The 14,773-nt window shown below is 34.7% G+C and overlaps 1 protein-coding gene across 6 annotated transcripts in view; it reads left to right on the forward strand.

Moving 5' to 3' along the window:
• EXOC6B (exocyst complex component 6B) overlaps positions 1-14,773 on the forward strand; it is a 596,645-nt gene that overhangs the window by 350,973 nt on the left and 230,899 nt on the right. For 5 of the 6 annotated variants that reach the window (XM_087436583.1, XM_004435543.3, XM_014791430.2 and 2 more), the window contains one exon: positions 6,379-6,558. In XM_087436583.1, coding sequence (XP_087292709.1) covers positions 6,379-6,558 — 180 coding nt within the window. Of the gene's footprint in view, positions 1-6,378; positions 6,559-11,320; positions 11,387-14,773 lie in introns of those variants that run through there. The other variant, XM_087436584.1, reaches the window with a different exon arrangement.

Raw genomic sequence — 14,773 nt, forward strand, 5'->3', positions numbered from 1 at the left:
GCTTCCTGATTTCAAATTATATTACAAAGCTATAGTAATCAAAACAGTATGGTATTGGCATGAAAACAGACACATAGATCAATGGAACAGAATAGAGAGCCCGGAAATAAACCCGTGCATATATGGTCAATTAATTTACGACAGAGGAGCCAAGACTATACAATGGGGAAAGGACAGTCTCTTTAATAAATGGTGTTGGAAATACTGGACACCCCCATGCAAAAGAACGAAACTGAATCCCTATCTTACACTACACACAAAAATCAACTCAGAATGGATTAAAGACTTGAACGTAAGATTAAGTGTAAAACTCCTAGAAGAAGACATAGAGGGTAAGCTCCTTGACGTCGGTCTTGGCGGTGATTTTTATAGACTTGACCCCAAAAGCAAAGACAACAAAAGCAAAAATAAACAAGTGGGACTTCATCAAGCTAAAAAGCTTCTACACAGCAAAGGAAACCATCAACAAAATGAAATGAAGGCAAGAAATTATTTGCAAACCGTATATCCAATAGGGAGTTAATATCCAAAATGTACAAGGAACTCATACAATTCAATAGCAAATAAACAAATGTAGTAGTTTCCTCTTACCCATGGGGGATACATTTCCAGATCCCCAGTAGACGCCTAAAACCATGGATAGTACCGAACTCTATATATACTATGTTTTTTCATATCCATACATACCTGTGGTAAAGTTTAATTTATAAGTTAGGCACAGTAAGAGATTAACAACAATAACTAATAATAAAATAGAACAATTATAACAATGTATTGTAATAAAAATTACTGTAGATCTTAGCAACCTCAGCATGTGATTTTTTTTGCCCTTATTAAGTCGAGAACTTTTACCTTTTCACCTAAAAGAAGCACTTTTTGGCTTCTCTTTGGCATATCCGAATTGCCAGCATCACTACTCTTGTGCTTTAGGGTCATTATTAAGTAAAATAAGGGTGACTTGAACACAAGCACTTCCATGCCACGACAGTCGATCTGATAATTGAGATGGCTACTAAGTGACTAATGGACGGGTAGTGTACACAGTGTGGATGTGTTGGACAAAGGAATAATTCACATGCTGGCTGGGATGGTACGGAAGAGCACAAGATTTCATCACGCTACTCAGAGTGGCAAGCAATTTGAGTTTATGAATTGTTTATTTCTGAAATTTGCCATTTAATATTTTTGGACCACGGTTGACCACAGATAACTGAAACCGCTGCAAGTGAAATCACACATAAGGAGTGACTACTGTAACCCAGTTAAAAAATGGGCAAAGGGCATGAATAGATATTTTTCCAAAGAAGGCATACAAATGGCCAACAGGTACATGAAAGGGTGTTCAACATCACTAATCATCATCAAGGAAATGCAGGTCAAAACTACAATGAAATATCACCTCACACCTGTTAGAATGGCTATCATCAAAACGATAAGAGATAACAATTGCTGGCAAGGATGTGGAAAAAAGGGAACCCTTGCGCACTGTTGGTGGCAATGTAAAGTGGTACAGCCACTATAGAAAACAGTATGGAGATTCCTCAAGAAGTAAAAAATAGATCTACCATATGATCCAGCAATTCCACTTCTGAGTGTGTATCCAAAGGAATTGAAATCATTATCTTGAAGAGATATCTATACTTCCATGTTCATTGCAGCATTATTCACAATAGCCAAGATCGGGAAACAACCTAAGTGTCCATCGATGGATGAATGGATAAAGAAATTACACACACACACATATCATACACACAGTGGAATATTATTCAGCCTTAAAAGAAAAGGAAATCCTGTCATTTGCAACAACGTGGATGCAACTAGAAGGCATTATGCTAAGTGAAATAAGCCAGAATGAGAATGACAAATACTGCATGCTATCACTAATATGTGGAATCTAAAAAAAAAAGTGAAACACTTGGAGAGTAGACATATTGTTGCCAGGGGCTGGGGGGTGAGGGAAATAGGGAGATGTTGAAGAACAAACTTTCAATTATAAGATGAATAGGTCTGAGGATCTAATATATAACCTGGTGACTATAGTTGATAACACTGTATTGTATAAGTGAAATTTGCTAAGAGAGTAGGACTTAAATGTTCTCACCAAAAAACAAGAAAGAAAATTAAACATATGAGGTGATGGATGTGTTCATTAACTCGATGTGGGGAATTCTCTTACAGTGTATTCCTATATCTAATCATTACATTGTACATTTTAAGTATCTTACAATTTTGTCGATTGTACTCTAATAAAGCTGAAAAAAAATTTTACAAAATATTTAAGGAAGAAATTACAGCACTTCTCTACAATGCTTTCCAGAAAATAGAAGCAGAGAGAAGACCTCCTAACTCATTGTATGAGGCCAGCATTAGCCTAATACCAACCAGACATTATAAGAAAGGAAAACTACAGACCAGTATCTTGCATGAACATAGATGCAAAAATCCTCAAGAAAATATTAGCAAATCTAATCCAACAATACATCAAAAGAATTGTACACTACAACCAAGTGAGATTTATTCCAGGTCAGCAAGGCTCGCTCAGTATTCAAAAATCAATTAATGTAATTCATCCCATTGATGGACTAAAGAAGAAAAATCATGCAATCATATCAATAGATAAAGAAAAAGCATTTGATGAAATCCAACACCTATTTGTGATAAAACTTCTCAGCAAACTAGAATAGGGAGGGAACTTCTTCAACCTGATACAGAACACCTACAAAAGTCCTACAGCTAGCATCATACTTGATGGTGAGAAACTAGAAGCTTTCCTGCTAAAATTGGGAAAAAAGCAAGGATGTCCCTTCGTACCACTCCTATTCAACATCCAATAACACAGAAAGTAAAAGATTTACAGGTTGGGAAGGTAGAAATAAAACTGACTTTGTTTATAGTTGATATGATTGTCTAAGTAGAAAATATGAAAGAATTAACAGAAAAACTACTGGAAGTAATAAGTGAATATAGCAAGGTTCAAGTTACAAGGTTAATATACAAAAAACATTTGCTGTCTTATTATGTCAGTAACAAAAAACTGGAATTTGCAATTAAAAGCACAATACTGTTTACATTAACATCAAAAAAAGAGAGAAATAGATATAAATCTAACAAAATAAATAAGATCTATGTGAGGAAACCTATAAAACTTTGTTGAAAAGAAATGAAAGAAGAAAGATCTAAATAAATGGAGATAATATTCTGTGTTCATGGATAGGAAGACACAATATTTTTATCAAGATATCAGTTCTTCTATAGATTCAACACAATCCCTATCCAAATCCCAGCAAGTCATTTTGTGGATATTGAAAAATTGATTCTGAAATTATATGGAGGGGCAAAACCCAGAATAGCCCACACAATATTGAAGGAGAAGAAGAATGTTAGAGGACTGACACTGTCTGACTTCAAGACTTACTGTAAAGTACAGTAATCAAGACAGTGTGGTATTGGTGAAAGAATAGATAAATAGATTAAGGAATAGAATATGGAGCCCATAAATGGACCCACACAAATATAGTCACCTGATTGTTGGCGAGGAATAAAGTCAATTTAGTGGAGACAGGAAAGTCTTTTCAGTAAGTAGTATTGGAACAACTGGACATCCACATGTGAAAAAGAAAAAAATGAATCTAGACATAGATCTTACGCTTTTCACAAAAATTAACTCAAAATGGATCATAGACTTACATGTAAAACACAAAACTATGAAACTCCTAGAAGATAACATAAGGAAAATCTCAGTGACCTTGGGTTTGGTTATGAGTTTTTAGATAAAACACCAAAACATGTTCCATCAAAGAAAATATTGATAAGTTGGACTTCATTAAAATGAAAAACTTCTGCTCTGGGAAAGACATGGTGAAGAGATTGAAAAGACAAGCCACAGACTGGGAGAAAATATTTACAAAACACATACCTAGTAAAGGTCTTATATCTAAAATATACAAAGACCTGGTAAAACTCAACAATAAGAAACAAGCCAATTTAAAAATGGGCAAAAGATCTGAACAGACACCTCACCAAAGAATGGAGAGGGAATTGTAAATTAAAACAACAATGAGATGACACTACACAACTATTACAATGGCTAAAATACAAAACACAACACCAAATGCTGGAGCAACAGCAACCCTCATTCATTGCTGGTGCTAATGCAAAATGGTAAAGCCATTTTGGAAGACAGTTTGTTCCTTTCTTACAATGCTAAACATAGTCAGTCATACCATGCAATCCACCAGTCATGCTTCTTGGTATTACCCAAATGAGTTGAAAACTTAAGTCACACAAAAACTTACACATGAACGTTTAGAGCAATTTTATTCATAATGCCAAAACCTGGCAGCTACCAAGATGTCCTTCAATAGATGAATGGACAAGCAAGTTGTGATAAATCCAGACAAGGAATGTTATTCAATGATGAAAATGAATGAACTCTCAAGCCACAAAAAGACATGGAAGAAGCTTAAATGTACAGTGCTAAATAAAAGAAGCCGATCTGAAAAGCTACATACTGTATGATTCCAAGTATATGACATTCTGGAAAAGGCAAAGTTATGAAGAAAGTAAAAAGATCAGTGGTTGCCAGGATTCAGGGGATGAATGAGGGAAGGATGAATAGATAGAGCAGAGTGATTTTTAGGGCAGGACAACTATTCTGCATGGTACTGTAGTGGTGAATACATGGCATTATGCATTTGTCAGTTACCCATAGAACTGTACAGACAACACAAAGAGTAAACCTTAATGCAAACTGTGGACTTTAGTTAATAATAAAATGTCAATATTGTTTCATCAATTGTAACAAATGTTCAACACTAATGCAAGGTAGGGGAAATAGTGAGGGGGGTGGGGAAGCAGTATGTGTGAATGCTCTGTACTTTTTGCTCACTTTTTCTTTAAATTTTCTAAATTTATTTTTTATTAGTTTAAAAGAAAACTCTTAGTAAAATGAGATTTCTACAAATTTCTAAAACATAGTTTATTAATTAAAAAAACTCTTAGTAAAATGAGAATTAAGGACAGTATTAGATTATCATACAAGTATGTAAAGATATAAGCACAGAAGTGCCCACTGAAACATTGTTTATATAAGTAAACATAGTCAGTGCCTATATTATAGTATGTAAATACATTGCAAAATTATGCAGCCATTACAGAGGTGAAAATGGAGAATAGGATATGAGTTAGAGAGAAATTGAGGAGTTAGAATTACAGGACACAGTGACTGACTATGAAGGAAAGAATGGAATCCAAAATGTTGCTTAGATCTCTGCCTTGGACTGAACTGAACAGGTGAAGAGTGGGGATTATGGTCAATCTAGTCCTGGACTTACTGTCTTCAAAATTTCTGTGGGTCTTAATTCCCAGGAAGCAATCAGATATATGGGTCTTTAACAAGGGTGGGCTTGGATAGAGCTAGTGGAAGCCATAGGAGTTGATGAAATCACTAGCGAAAGTAAGAGCATTAGAGTCCAGAAAAGTAAAAGTAAAACCAGAAGAAAACCATGTCATGAAAGCCAAAGGAGAACAGAGTTCTAGAAGAGAATGTTTAACAGAGATGAAGTAAGACCAGACTAAAAAGTGAGTATGTATTGGATGTGGTAGCATGGAGGTCATGGGTTACTCTGGACCAATCCATGTTGATGGATTGTTAGCATTGGAATCCTGATTACCCTGGTGCAATGTAGGCCCTTTTGTCCTGAAAATATGTTTTTTGCAGCATTAGTCCCATAAGCACTTCTTAGAGCCTTTTATATACTAGTGTACAACATGAATCTCTTAAAAAGAGATTTCAAATTTACTTGATCTAGGAACTCTTTTGATGTTGCTGTAGCATTTTTCAAGATTGATCTTACTTAGAACACATTTTAGGAAACATCAAAGTGTACCAATTTTTGAAGAAGCCTGGTGACAAAGAAACTAGAGAGATAGGATAATGGGAATATATAGTATTAACTAGTGGGAGTATATAGCATTAAGTTGAAATTTCAGGATACTTACAATAAGCAAAGTGAAGAGAGAGAGGATATAGAGAGGTTGTATTACAAGAAAGGAGTCCCAGAAGAGAGAAATGGGAATAGGATCCCGAGAGTGAGTATAGTTTTGAACAGAGATAAGAAAGTAAAAAAGGATGCAGATAGCTGAGGGCGGTGAAGGCAGTTTCTCTATTTGGTGAAGCAAAATAATAGCTTGTCTTGCAGACGTAAAATGGAAAAGACTCCACCGTGCTTTTGAAAAAAGAAAAATCGATGGAGACGTATCGATATTACTTAATATTCCAATTCTGTTACTTAGTGGATATAAGTGTGAGATGTCTCCAAGCAGAAATTTCTGCTTTGCTGGAAGTCTGAATGATTTTTAAAATTTCATATTTCACAGGATGCCAGACATGCAGCTGAAGAAGAGATTTATACCAATTTAAACCAGAAAATTGACCAGTTTCTACAGCTGGCCGACTACGACTGGATGACAGGAGATTTGGGCAGCAAAGCTAGTGATTACCTAGTAGACCTCATCGCCTTTCTACGTAGCACCTTTGCTGTATTCACACACCTTCCTGTAAGTGACAATTGCTCTTACTTTGCCCATCATATAGAAAAAAGTTCTCTTAAAATCTAGTTTGGTGAAAGATGTTTGTTTCTGCTTTAACTAGCCAGGAAGTTCTTCAGGATATAAAAGCTCACACTATAATTATCATCCCTTAAGAAGATTTAGAGACCACATCCATCATTTTTTCATTGACTTTTTGCATTTTGTTTATTCTGAAAATAGTCCCTAATATTATGTTTACTTCTTTTCGTCCCAACTTCAAGGTCATTAGTGCAGACACATAATGAATGCCTTGGTAGAAATAAAAGAGAAACTTAGGAGTTAGAATTTCAGATATGTTTCTTTTAGTTCTAGAATGTCCATTTAATTTTTTTTGTAACCTCAAATTCTCTGGTGAAAATTTTCATCTTTTTATCTAATTTGTCTCTTTTCTCTATTTTCTTGAGCATATTAATCACAATCATTTTAAAGTCATTGTTTACTAATGCCAATGTGTGGTGCACCTACATATTGGTGGATTTGTTTCTGTTTTTTTTCTTGGTTATCAGTCACATGGTTCTATCTCTTCCTACTATTTTTTGGATGATGTTAGACATTGTGTTTAAAATATGTAGCGGTTCCAGGTGATATCATCTCCTACCAGAATTCGTTCATCCTTTCCCTTACTAAGTAGGTAGAATGGGCAGGTGGGTTGTAGTTTGAGCCTCATCACCTTAATCTAATCATGGACTGATCTGGGTCAGGCTTGGGTTGCAGTGGTAGTATACCTTTGGTTTGCCCCTCTTGCTAGGATGTGGTTCTTCTGAGCTTTTAAGGAGAGCCTGGTACGTCATTGTCTCTTCAGCACCAAGAGGACTATGGGAATTTCCACTTTTCGGAGAAACCTTATCTCTTCAGCCTCCTGCCTTCTTCAATTTTAGAATTGGACAAATGTCTTGACTTCTCAAGACATACCCAGATCAGCAGTTGCCAACAGGAAAAAAGTGGTTGGAGATTGTCAATGTCATTTCATTTCACCACTCCCTTGAGAGTTTTCAGCTCCCACCTGAGATTCTCATGAATCCTCCTGCTAGTGAGTCTTTTTGTCTGAAACACTGTGAGATTGTGGGAAATCTTACTTTGCTTTTCAAAGGTTTTGGCTTAGACCCTTATTTTCCTCAGCTATGTAGCTTTAGAATTCAGAAAATGTCTTTAGGAGAAAACTGGCCCTCAAATTTCCAATTTTGGCACTTCAGCTCCATGGAAGCAACAAAAATTCAGTGATTTTTTTTTCACCCCAATAGCTACTCTCTGGCTGGACCTAACCCAGATTCTCAGTCTGTTCCTATGCCTAGGTTTCGCAGATGCCTCCAGGGACAGCTGTAGATCCTCAGCTCACCTTTAAAAGGTCTGCGCTCTTTGCAGTTTTATATTCTTTAGTTCTCACTGCTTTACAGCCTTTTGGTATCTTTAAATATGTTTAGATATCTCTAAATATCTTTAAATTTCTCTAAGTTTTTTACTGCCTTTCCTAGTGCTTAGTGTGAGCATTGGCCTGCAGAAAACTAGGTCATTTCATCTAGCTTCATCTTGATACCAAAGCCAGACAAAAGTAGCACAAAAGAGAAAACTATGAATTAATCTCACAATTACGAATAAAAAAATAAAATAAATAAAATTATAGCAAGTCAATTCAAAGTGTTTTAAGAAACTAATTTAGCACTACTACGTAGGATTTATTCTAGAAATGCAAGGATGGTTTGATATTTAAAAATCTATTAATATAATTTATCAAATTACTAGGTGAAGGAGATGAAGTATATGATCATCTTTATATATTTAAAAAGGCATTGTATAACATCCAACCTGTGTTCCTGATGTTTTTTAAAAACTACTAAAATATAGCAATATAATATTTCAATAACATAATGAAGAGCATCTATATGAAATTTACCAGCCACCATACATTTAACAGTGGAACACTAAAAACATTTATTTGCATTAACATCAGAAGTATGATGAAGATGCTTCTCACCACCTCTTCAGAAGTTCTATCAAATAAATAAGGTAAAAAAAGAAATAAATTATAAATATTGTAATAAGCCATGCATATTATCATTATTCATAGATTATTATTATGTAGTTGGATAACCCAAGAAAATCAACTGAAAAATAATTAGGAGCAATAAGACTGTAGTTGGTTAGATGGTCCACTTAGAAAACAAATCAGCTTCTCTTATATTAGCAATACCCTCAGAAAATGTATTGCAAAGAAATGCCCTATTCACTATTGGGGAATAAGATATAAGATCTTGATGAGTATACTTAACAAGTAATATGTAGAGCCAATGTGAAGAACATGTTACAGAGTAATTTAAAAGAGACTTCATTATGTACAAATACATACAGTATGCTAGGATGGGAATATTTCATATTGTAGAGAGTTTTTCCAAAATTAATCTAATTGCAATGAATATCAAATGGATTTGGTGGAGGTGAGATGTCTTGACAAAATAATTCTAAAATTCAATTCGAGACAAAAATGAACAATATTTGCCAAAAAATATGAAAAAAAAGTGTAGTTTTTTCAAATCAAATATATAAATGTTATTATAAACCAAAAATAATTTAATTAATATCCGTATCACACTGGAATAGACTAATAGATTAAAGGAATAGAATATAAAATCTATAAATAGTTCAAAGTATATGTAAGAATTTAGTATATGCTAACGATGGCATTCAACAATGTGATAAAGATGACAGTCAGCAATTGCTGTTGCCGCTACTACCTGCTCATTTGGATAAAAAGAATGTTAAGTCCGTACCTCATATATCAAAATGAATTCTAGATCAAATACATGTTTAAATGTTTAAAAAGATAGAAATTTGGGGGAAACCAATAAAAATATTAGCAAATATTTCTGTAATCTGAAAGTGACTCATCATCATAAAGATGACACCAAAGATTGAAATCATTAAGGAAAAGGTTAATAATTTGACTGCATAAAATGTTTTTTAAAGTACCTAAAAGGAATTAATAAAGTAGAATGTAAGCTTATCAAGAAAAATAATTACAATAAATATTCCCATAGGTAAATATCTGTAATATATAACAATATAACACATTGTTTCAAATTTAATAAGACGACATAACTTAGTGGAAAAATTTGTAAAAGTTATATTTAGACAGTTAGAAAAGAAGAAAAATAAAAGATTAATGATAACATGAACAAAATGTATAATTCTAGTCATAAAACATACATGTTAACGTTGTGGGATATCTTTGCCTATTAACTTGCCAAAAGTAAATAAGAAAATGATAACATTCAATATTTATAAGAAATATTTCAGGAAATAGGTATTCTGGATACATTGCTGGTAGGTGTGTGAAGTGGTATAGTCGTCTTGGTGGTCAGTTTTTTAATATGTCTCAGAAATCTCTTAAAATTTGTTTGCCTTGTACCCTGCAATCCTACTTTTAGAAATCTAACTTAATAAAATAATCATGAGTGTATTATAAAATTCAGATATAAATATGTTCAACACAGTATTGCCTTTTGTATAGAGAAGGGTTGGGAATAAATTAAAAGTTTAGTAACAGACGTGTTAGCTAAATAAATTATTATATATTCACATAATGTGATATCAATCATTGGTTAAATTAATGTAGATAGATATTTATTCATTTAAAATGCATTAATGATCTCTTAATTGGAAAAGCAGTTTGCAAAATAGTATGTACAATATGATCTCATTTTTATTAATATAGATATAGACACATTAATCATTTTTATTATGTATTGTAAAAATCTAGAATTATATACTACCTGGCTTAACTGTACTTATCTCTATATACCTTTTAATTTTTCCTTTTTGTTTATCTATGTTTAAAAAAATTTTTTTTCTGTCATGAAACATTTGCTGCTTTTATAATCCTGGGAATGGGGAATGGTGATATTTAGAATCATTGTTCTCCATCTCAAGATTATTCTGTCTTTGATAATTAATTTATATTTTTAAAAAAGCACTTTTATTGAAGAAAGTTTTTTTAAATGTGTTTTGTTTTTTGGAAGGAAAATAGCCAATAGTATTTTGGCTGTTATGTCTCCCTCAACATTGTACAGTTATTTAAGTCAGTAAGATTTTGGAGTATCATAAGAAAAAAATGCAATAGTTCAAAGTCAAAGCAATCCTGGATGGGTGTTGCCTCTATTCATTTTCCTTGTTTTGTTATTTTTCTATTCTTAAAAAATAAAAACAACACCCTAAGAAATGTTACTGTTTACATGTCATATAATACAGTGGTTCCTATTTATACAATAGCTCTCATATGTTAACATCATACTTACTTTAACGTCCAGACCATTTAGAAGTAGTAGTGTAAATCAAGCTCATGTTTGTCTAACTCAAAGTGCTTGCTTTTTCCACCTGTAGAGTTGTGACCTTTCTTGCAGGGCTACGCTGTGAGTAATTGGTTGAGGATTTTTTCTTTTTTTGTTTATTCTGAGCTACCTAATTGTTACCTAAATACAATAACCTCTCAGTGTGAGTTGATCCTACTGTTCAGAATCATCTTACTATCTACAATTTAGAATCGAAATGGAAGGTAATTAACAGTCCTAAATCTTCAATATTGCTTCCACAGATGCCATGTTTCTGTCTTGTCTAATAAAGAGATCTCTTTCTGAAGCCACACTTACAGAAAGTAGTTGTATTCACCAACCGTTATATTCTCTAGAATCAAATTATTATGACTTCTAAAACTACCCCTTCTTCTGGTTTTCCACAGACAGCAAAACAGCCCAGCATTTGTATTCATTCTCCTCAGCATGCAAGGTAATTTCTTTGTGGAACCTTATATTAGTAAAACATATTAGCAAAACAGAGCTTTGCCTAAGATTTGCTCTTTTTTTTTTGGTGAGGAAGATCAGCCCTGAGCTAACATCCATGCCAATCCTCCTCTTTTTGCTGAGGAAGACCGGCCCTGAGCTAACATCTATTGCCAATCCTCCTCCTTTTTTTTTCCCCTTTTTCTCCCCAAGGCCCCAGTAGATAGTTCTATGTCTTAGTTGCACATCCTTCTAGTTGCTGTATGTGGGACGCCGCCTCAGCATGGCCGGACTAGCGGTGCATCCATGTGCGCCTAGGATCCAAACCCGGGCTGCCAGTAGCTGAGCGCGCGCACTTAACTGCTAAGCCACGGGGCCGGCCCCTAAGATTTGCTCTTATGTGTTCTTAGTGAAAGATGAGAGGAAGGAGCAATTTCTGAGAAAGAAACAAAATCATTTGTCTTTAATTACTACTATGAATATTTCTTTTTATATTTTAAATTCCCCAGCAAGAGTATCTCTCTGTCAAAGAGGGATTGAATGATAGGAAATATGTATATGGAAAGAACTGTAAAGAAAATTGCAAGGACTATCTTGTTCTCTTACATTTTGAAATCCCCAGTTTTTCTTAGTTCTCAGGGATGTTTTGTCACCACAATAGGAACATAGCCAAAGGGATAGATCAGTGTCTAGCGGGATGTGTGTGTGTGTGTGTGTGTGTGTGTTTGGGTGGGAGAAGGTGTCCTAGATTACATTCCATTAGATAGTGAATGGTCAAGGGGAAAATTATTGAAATTTGCAACTATTTTGCCCTTAAGTTTTGGTGACCAAGGTGGCGCATCTATTTTCATGAGGCACCCAGAAATGATTGTAATAATAAGGTTTTTCACAGTTAGAATTCTAAAATGTTGCTGGGTCCTGTGAATTAACAGATGAGGTAAGTACACAAGCATTTTTTCAGGCTCCATTTGTATAATTTACAATTGCATGCACAGCTACCCATTTTGCAGGCTCAGCATAAAAGCATACTTTTGAGATTTATCCTTGTTATCCTGATAATTGTCTTTTAGAAATGCTTGAGAGAGAGGAAATCCTATCTCAAATAACAGACCCAGAGGAGGGAATCCTGAATTTGTTTTCTCTGTCTGCTGTTAATGTTAATTTATATGACCTGGAGCAAGAACTTTTTTCACCCACCTTGGTTTGCCTTAGTTTCATTGTCTAAAAATACAGTGAGGGCCGGCCCTGTGGCTTGGTGGTTAAGTGCGCGCTCTGCAATGCTGGTGGCCCGGGTTCGGATCCCGGGTGCGCATCAAGGCACCACTTCTCCGTCCATCCTGAGGCCGAGTCCCACATACAGCAACTAGAAGGATGTGCAGCTATGACATACAACTATCTACTGGGGCTTTGGGGGGAAAAAATAAAATAAATAAAATCTTTAAAAATAAATAAATAAATAAATAAAAAATAAAAATACAGTGATACCTGTCCTTGGTCTTCCTTCCTGGGCAGTGCTTGATGGATCATCTTTAAGGGAAAGTTATTTTCTACATAAAAGTTCCTGAAATTCTTCCTGTCTCAAACCGTTTTAAAACTGACATTTCTCTTAGCACTCTGTTTAATTCTGTGAACTGCTGCCATCTCAGGTCTGAACAAATGATTCTGCTATTTAGACACTGTCAGTGCTTCCCGTTAAGTACGAAATCTTCTCTGTGACCATCAAGACTTTCCATAATATGACTCCCAAACTACCTTTTTGCCTTGACCTCTCTCTCAGTTTTCTATTTGCCCAACTTCCTTCCAAACTGAAGTAATGCTCTTTGGCACGTACACCCAACTGTCTACTCTTGGTGTTTTTTTATGCCTTTTTGTCTACTTTAACTGCTTCTGCCCTTTATCTATATGTATTGAAATCTTACCCACCCTTCAAGGCTCATTTCAAATCCCACACCTTCCATGAAACCTTCTCTAGTTCTCCTAACAAAATGTGACATCTTCTTTATGGCACTGCTTTTATGCACTAGCCTAATTCTGTCTTGGGTAGGCTGTGCCATTCATTTGTGTATTTACTTCAGGAAAGGGGAGGGTGGTAATTAAGAAGTAACTATCACGTTCCAGGTGCGTTACATGTGTTATATGTCATCCCAATTAATGAAGACCCCAGATACCTTAATCAGATAAGTAGTAGTATTACAGTTTTGTAATGAGAACACGAACTTAGGGAAGTTATGTGCTTTGTAAGAGATACAGCAAATAGGTGGCAGGGTTAGGATTTAAACAGGTTTATTTGACTTTAAAACTTTTCCATTATACCATTCTACCTATTAGATTGATTGCCAGGTATAGGACTGTGAACTCTGTGGATAGAGACCTTGTTTTATTCATCTCTGCCTCTTTGTACATTGCAACACTTTGCATGAAATGATGCACGATAAATTTTTGTGGAGCTTACTTGTTTTGAATAATAAAGTAAGTGAATTTCTACTTGGGGATTGAAGCCATTTTTGGATCATGTATAATCATTAAAAGTAATCATTTAATTATTAAAAAGAAAAGTCATAAACTATTATTCTGAGACAAAGGCCAAGAGTTTGTTTGGGTTAAAATTCTAAATTGGTGTTTCTCCTTCCATGTTCTCTCAAACTTACCCAAGTTTTTCAAGTGAGAAAATTTTAATTTAAGAATGCCTTGCATTTGTGTATCACTTTATGATACTTAAACTTCTTTTATATATTCTCATCTCATTTGCTTTTTGTTTTTTTTGTGTGTGTGTGAGGGAGATTAGCCCTGAACTAACATCCATGCCAATCCTCCTCTTTTTGCTGAGGAAGACTGGCCCTGGGCTGACAACCGTGCCCATCTTCCTCTATATGGGATTCCACCACAGCATGGCTTGATAAGCAGTGTGTATGTCCACGCCCAGGATCCTGACCCGTGAACCTAAGGCCACCAAAATGGAGTGCAGGAACTTAACCACTACACCACTGGGCTGGCCCCTCATTTGGTTTTTTAAACAACCTCTATGATATATGGACAGTTATTATTTTCCCCATTTGGCAAATGTGGAAACTGAGGCCTAAAATGGTCTTGCCCAAGGTCAGAAAATGAATGAATAGTGAGGGTAGATTCTAGGTCTTTTTACTATGGGTCATGCTTTTCCACTATATAAAATTGTCTCTCAATATTTAATAATAGCTGCTATCTTTTGAGTACATACCATGTACCAGGTACTGTGTTAAGCTGTTATGCACATTTTCTGTGTGTGTGTGTGTGTTTGTGTGAATTTACATATATAAAGATTTTATATGTATAAAATCTCATTTAGTCTTTGCAACAAATTGGCAAAAAAGTATCCCATTTTATAGATGAGAAAAGTAAAGCATAGAGAGGTTTACTAACCTGTCAAAAATTAA

This window comes from Ceratotherium simum, chromosome 11 (assembly GCF_057802395.1).
Source record: "Ceratotherium simum simum isolate JZ-2026a chromosome 11, ASM5780239v1, whole genome shotgun sequence".
NCBI classification, from domain to species: domain Eukaryota; kingdom Metazoa; phylum Chordata; class Mammalia; order Perissodactyla; family Rhinocerotidae; genus Ceratotherium; species Ceratotherium simum.